The sequence below is a fragment of the Chenopodium album genome, chromosome 16, assembly GCF_948465745.1.
Source record: "Chenopodium album chromosome 16, dcCheAlbu1.1, whole genome shotgun sequence".
Taxonomy (NCBI): Eukaryota; Viridiplantae; Streptophyta; class Magnoliopsida; order Caryophyllales; family Amaranthaceae; genus Chenopodium; species Chenopodium album.
Genome location: NC_137849.1, coordinates 11,687,201 through 11,693,205, shown reverse-complemented (window position 1 = coordinate 11,693,205; position 6,005 = coordinate 11,687,201). Strand labels below are relative to the sequence as shown.

At 33.9% G+C, this 6,005-nt stretch overlaps 1 protein-coding gene across 1 annotated transcript; it reads left to right on the top strand.

The window, feature by feature from the left end:
- The first annotated feature begins 897 nt into the window (after positions 1-897).
- LOC145584905 (putative methylesterase 11, chloroplastic) lies at positions 898-6,005 on the top strand. The gene is made up of 5 exons (XM_081641687.1): positions 898-1,474; positions 3,117-3,353; positions 3,636-3,779; positions 4,700-4,831; positions 5,462-6,005. The coding sequence occupies exons 1-5, from the start codon at positions 1,064-1,066 to the stop codon at positions 5,732-5,734; spliced, it is 1,197 nt and encodes a 398-aa protein (XP_081497813.1). The 5' UTR covers positions 898-1,063; the 3' UTR covers positions 5,735-6,005.

Genomic DNA, 6,005 nt, shown 5'->3' with positions numbered 1-6,005 from the left:
GCAAGGGTTTTTTTTTAATTTTTTATATTTAATTAATAGGGTTATATTAGTCATTTTGCCTTTAGCTTACTAGGGTTAGGCTAATAATCATGAATTAACGTCATTAATGTTACCACTGAATTAGTTTTACTAATTGAAGATTACCATTGATAATTTGTTTCTTTTAGTATTTACCATTGAGAAAAAAAGAAACCTTAAGAGTGCCATTGAGAATTTCCCAAAGAATTAAATAAAAAGAATTGTACATTTAATATTATATATAACTGAACATTTCAGTTATAAATAAAAATGAACATATGATGTTATTGCTTATCCATCAATATTTTTGTAAGCTTCAAGTTAAATAACTTGATTTGTTCAATTCTCTTGAATGGATATCTTGCAATTGAGTTATATGATTTAATACCAATTAAATAAATCAACAATATGTTTTTTTGACAATGAACAAAATGGTAATGTTGATTGAACATCCTTATTATAAAAATGAACATTTTATACAATTGAACAAATACAAAAAATTTATTTATTCAAAAATAATATGAACATTAGTTTTTATAATAACGAAAATCATATGACATGAAAGTGAACATGTATTTTATAAAATTGAACATTATACAGTATGAAAATAAATATTTGATTATTGAGAAATATAAAATTATTGTAAAATATTTTCAGTTAGAAAATGTTCATTTTTACTATAGTAAATGTTCATTTTAGCAACGACCTCAGCCCGCTATTTCGCTAAACCGTCAACCCGACCCGAAACTTTCATTTACATACCTTCTCCCTCCCCTAAAAGTTAAAAATTGGACATGACAGCCAATACATTTCCACAAGGAAAAGTAAAAAGGTCAAATTAAAACGGCAAGCTGAAGTTTCCAACATGATTACCCTTCCTTTATTTCTTTTCACATAATTTAAGGTCAAAACAACAACTTTCCTTTCCTTTCCTTTATTCAACACAACAAATTACACCAACAACAAACTCAAAACCAATACATAACCTCTGTACACAAAGCTAGCATTCTTCTTCTCTGTTTTGCTCTCTCATGCAACACCAAAAATGGGAAACCTCTGCACATGCCTTTCGTACGAAGACATACACAACAAAAAACAAAACCCGAAACGCCAATACAATCGATCAACCTCCGCCCCTGCCACCACCACCAGCAACAGCAACCGTTGGTCGAGGATTCGATCGTCGAGACGAGAGAATTTTAAGTTTGATGACCCTGTTCTTCATCAACAAGCTCTTGCCGCCGCTGCGATCATTCTAGAGCAGCAGCGGCAAGAGCAGCGTAATGGCGAGACGGGTTTACCATTTGACCGATCAACCTCTTTAAGATACCCTAGTACTTCTAAACACAATAATAGTAATAATAAAAACGGTGGTATTACTTTGCCCCGTAGTTCTAGTACTCGTGCTCGTTCTCTTACTGATCCTCTTCTTCAACCTCATCAGCTTCTTAATCAGGTTTGCTTGTTTGTTTGTTTTATTTTAATTATCATTAATATTGATCTTGGTTGTTTTTATTTTATTTAATTATAGGAAATGTAATATTTGTGTGTTCTTTTTATATGATCTTTTGATTAAGACGTAAGTTAAAATATAATGTTAATTGAAACTTTCAAAATTTGTTTGTTTTCGTGTTTGTTTCTTGTTATCAAACAAAATCTGGTCAATAGTCAATCGCCTTGGTATTACAATGGGATTACACCGCCAATGTCGACTATGTTTAGTTGGTATAGTCTTAGGGTGGTCAATCGAATCGTGTCAGCATCACTGTACTTTGTGACTCTCGTTACTCCTAAAAAGTTACTCGGATACTACTTATGGTTAGCTCTTGTTTCTAATTTACTATTAAGATTATAAAAATACCAAGTAATTATCATGTTGTTGGTGGCGAAATTGTAGAGTATTAGTTTAATTAATTACTACTGTTAAGAAAGAGTAGTTTAGGGGAAACAAGAAGAGAATGATAATTAATGTTACTTAAATGGCGGATCAAGTTTGGTATGTCTGAAACCAGTTTAGCAAATTCTGCTGCCACCCTTCTTCGAAATTGCCTGCCCTTTAATTTGCAAAAATTAATGTAACAATATTAAAATATTAAATTTTCGTAAAAAGAATTGAAAAAAAAAATCATTTTTGGAACCCTCTTACCCCTTTCCTTTGATTCACCTTATTGTTGGTTATGTGTAGTTTGTTTATTTACTACTTTTGGTCCAAGAATAATATGATGATGATAAATTTTTGACAATGATGTTTTTTTTTTTTTAAGAGAAGAAAATGATGATAATGATGTTAAGTTGATAGCAATGTGAGCTTTTTTATTGATATAGCTTTTTCATTAAATTACAATTGAAAAAATAAAGCTCGGTCGGCCGAATTAGAGAAAAAAGAAACCATAAAAAACAGTTGAAAATCTGGAAAGTAGCTACATTAAGTGCAAAAGAGTGTACTTGTTTTTATGGTCCCAACTTCTAACGGTAAGACTATAGTCCAGGTGCTTGGTTAATCCTTTATTTTTATAGGGCGGATCTAAGTTCAAGGGTTGCATGTGGTGGCTTGGTGATAGCATGATACTAGATTATTAATGTGATCAGTTGAGGGATGTTTCATGGATTTTTTTTTCTTTGTTTTAAGGATGGTGGGGGTCGAGCCACGGGCGGTAGGGGGACCAATCAGGAGCTAATTATTTCTCTCTTATGCCGTTTATTGTTTGTTTACTTATGTATAGATCAGAGTGGATGGGGTTTGAAGTGGTTATTGTAGAATGATATAATGTACAAGAATGAAAAATATGTTTTTATTAACATAATTTCGACTTTGTTTCCCAAATAAGAAGTAAACTCGGATCTTTGATTAATGTGCTTGTTTTAGTGATATGGTGCTCTCAATTCTAACTATTATCATGTATGAATGTGCAAAGAACTCAAGGATTGGATTGGATTTCAATTATGATTAATTAAAAAATATATATGTATCGGGAAATATTAATTCGGAGGAGAGGTAGTAAATTTACTTATTTAGACAAGGGCTAATAAGTTAAGATTATGGTTTTTCGGTTGAAAATAATGAAGCCTTATATTGGATTGAATTATGTGTATGGCAGGATGCAGGACTTGAAGGCTTAGAAACGAAAAAATTTGTGCTTGTTCATGGAGGTGGTTTTGGTGCTTGGTGTTGGTATAAGACCATTGCGCTACTGGAAGAATGTGGTTATAAGGTTACAGCTATTGACTTGACGGGTTCTGGAATTCATTCATCGGATACCAATGGCATTACAAGTCTTGCACAATATGTGAAGCCACTTACTGACTTTCTCGAGAAACTTGCTGATGGAGAAAAGGTTCTTTTGTTATTCGATATACTTTCTATTGATGTAGTTAAACTTCATTTCTAAGCAGATATAATTGATGTTAGGTCTATAAATTGTCTGTGACTGTATTGAAGTTTTATCGTTGACATTGTTCATGTGTCTCATTTCAATCGAACACTTAGTGAGTTAGGAAATGGACAGGGTAGATGCATTTGCCAAAAGATCCTTTATTGTTCTTGTACACTTTAATTAATCTTACATACCGAGTTGTTTATGATTTTTCAATTCTTTTTCTCTTGTTCTGTAATGCAGGTGATTTTGGTAGGACATGATTTTGGTGGTGCTTGCATATCATATGCAATGGAATTGTTTCCATCTAAAGTGTCAAAGGCTGTTTTCATTGCTGCAACAATGTTGAATAATGGCCAAAGTGCTCTTGATATCTTCTCACAGCAGGTTTGCTTCTAATTTCTTTGCATCTTTTGCACTGGGAAGCAAATATTTGTCAGTTAGGTGAGCGAGCTATAATATACTCCCTATAGAAATATTTCACATTATAATGTTTTGGTTGAGTGGAAATGAGAGAAAAAAGTGGTAAGACCTAAAGTATTTTTGTGAGAGTAAAGTGATGGTCCTTATGTACATTAATATTACGAAGCAATCTTTAAGGAATGGCTTAAAAAGAAAATTTGGGCAAACAAAAAGGGACAGAGGGAGTATGAACAATTAAACTGTTGTTATTTCGTGAACTGGCTTGAAAATTTGTCACTTCCCAAGTCAACCAACTGCCTCCTGTGATTTTGGTGTTCAATTTTTAAAAATATATATGCTTCTTGAGTTTTGGACAATAAATTGGGTTACTAGTGATGAATTTAACTTTGTCAACTGCATTGTCTGCCTCAATTGTTTTTTGAGCAAATTGGCAGTAGTCATTGGTGCCTCTGTGGTGGTTCATCAAGACTTCAGCCACACCCAAGACAAGGGGTTAAGCACAATGGAACTTCAGCAGCTCAGCTGAACATATTTCTCTCTTTTTTCATCCTTCCACTGTGCTGATTTTCTAGTATTCTGAATATAGCGTGTTTGAGGAAGTCTAAGAGTTCGTGTCAATAAAATTACTTAGGCTGTCAGAGCTTTGATGTAATGGGGCTATTTAGTACTTCTTGCCTAGAATGCATGATAGAATGGGGTTAATTCACTTTGATATTGGAATGGTTTTCATTAGATGTTTCGTGGAAACCCGATGTTCTTGTGCTTTGACAAGAGGCCTTTTGCATGTTTTGTCAATTGGCACAGTGTGCAGAATTGCATCGATAACTTCTAAAAATCTTAGGGCGCGTATTGTTTCCTAATTGTGCTATCGTTGTTTGCATCAGGAAGAGGCCAAGGATCTAATGAAGCAGGCTCAAATTTTCCTTTATGCAAATGGAAACAATAATCCTCCAACTGCTATTGATCTTCACAAGTCATTGCTGAAGGAGTTGCTATTTAACCAAAGCCCGTCGAAGGTAAATCATATTCCCCTCTTGATTTTGAAATTTTAATGCTATTGCTGGTTTCGAAATTTCACACATTGTTATCTTGAATTCTTGAAATGTACGTATGATCAAAACATATAATATTAATCTCTTCCCTAGCGATCACGTCAGAACCATATTGTTTGTTGCTGTACATACAAACAAACTAATTCTGATTAACCTTATAGGTGACCAGAAAAAAAAAAACTTAATTCAACACTAATCGACTGTTTGAACTAGTTTTTCCTTGTTTCTTCTGGTGTTATCTTCTTGTTCATATTACCAAGTTAATTCAGATTAATCAGACTGCCTCCTTTTCCTTTTTTTTTTTTCCCTTTTTCTTTTTTTGATTTTTCCTAATTTGTGTGGAGGAAGGGTGGTTAAGAAATTCAGTCATAGTTATCCTTTTCTTAAGTGATCTTGATTAGTCGTAAGAGTTTAGGGAGCCGCAAGGAATGACTGACAATGTATGACACTAAGTGATAAGTTGGTGATTTGCAAAGCTCTTAGCATGGTGTACTCAAATGAACAAATTCTGAAAGAAAAGGAATGTTATCTTATGTTGTTCATTGAATATCTCAGTCATACCTCTCTCACTGAACCGGTTATATCTTGGTGCAGGATGTTGCACTGGCATCTGTGTCAATGAGGCCAATACCATTTTCACCTGTTTTAGAAAAGCTGTGTCTCACAGATAAGAACTACGGTTCTGTACGACGCTTTTACGTAGAAACTACAGAAGATAATGCAATAGCTATCGCTTCACAAGAACAAATGACAAAGGCAGCCCCTCCAGAACAGGTCTTGCGTCTCAAAGGTGCAGACCATTCACCATTCTTTTCGAAGCCACAAGCTTTGCACAGACTCTTGGTTGAGGTCTCAAAGGTTCCTTAAGTTTGTAACTACTTTATGCCTTATGCTACTTTGAAGTGACATTTTGATAATGCCATTGCCCTTTTAGCACATGAATACGCGGTGTTCAAATTGTATAGGTTACTATTCCGAGAGCTTTTAATGTAGTTTTACGTCTCTAAACTTTTGTTGGTGCAGTCCTTGACAAATTTTGAGTATTTTGGCCAAGGTTACTAGCACCAGCTACTACTAGGTTCAATGTTGAAATGAATAGAGATGATAAGTGAAATTTGAAATTTTTTGTGAATAATGT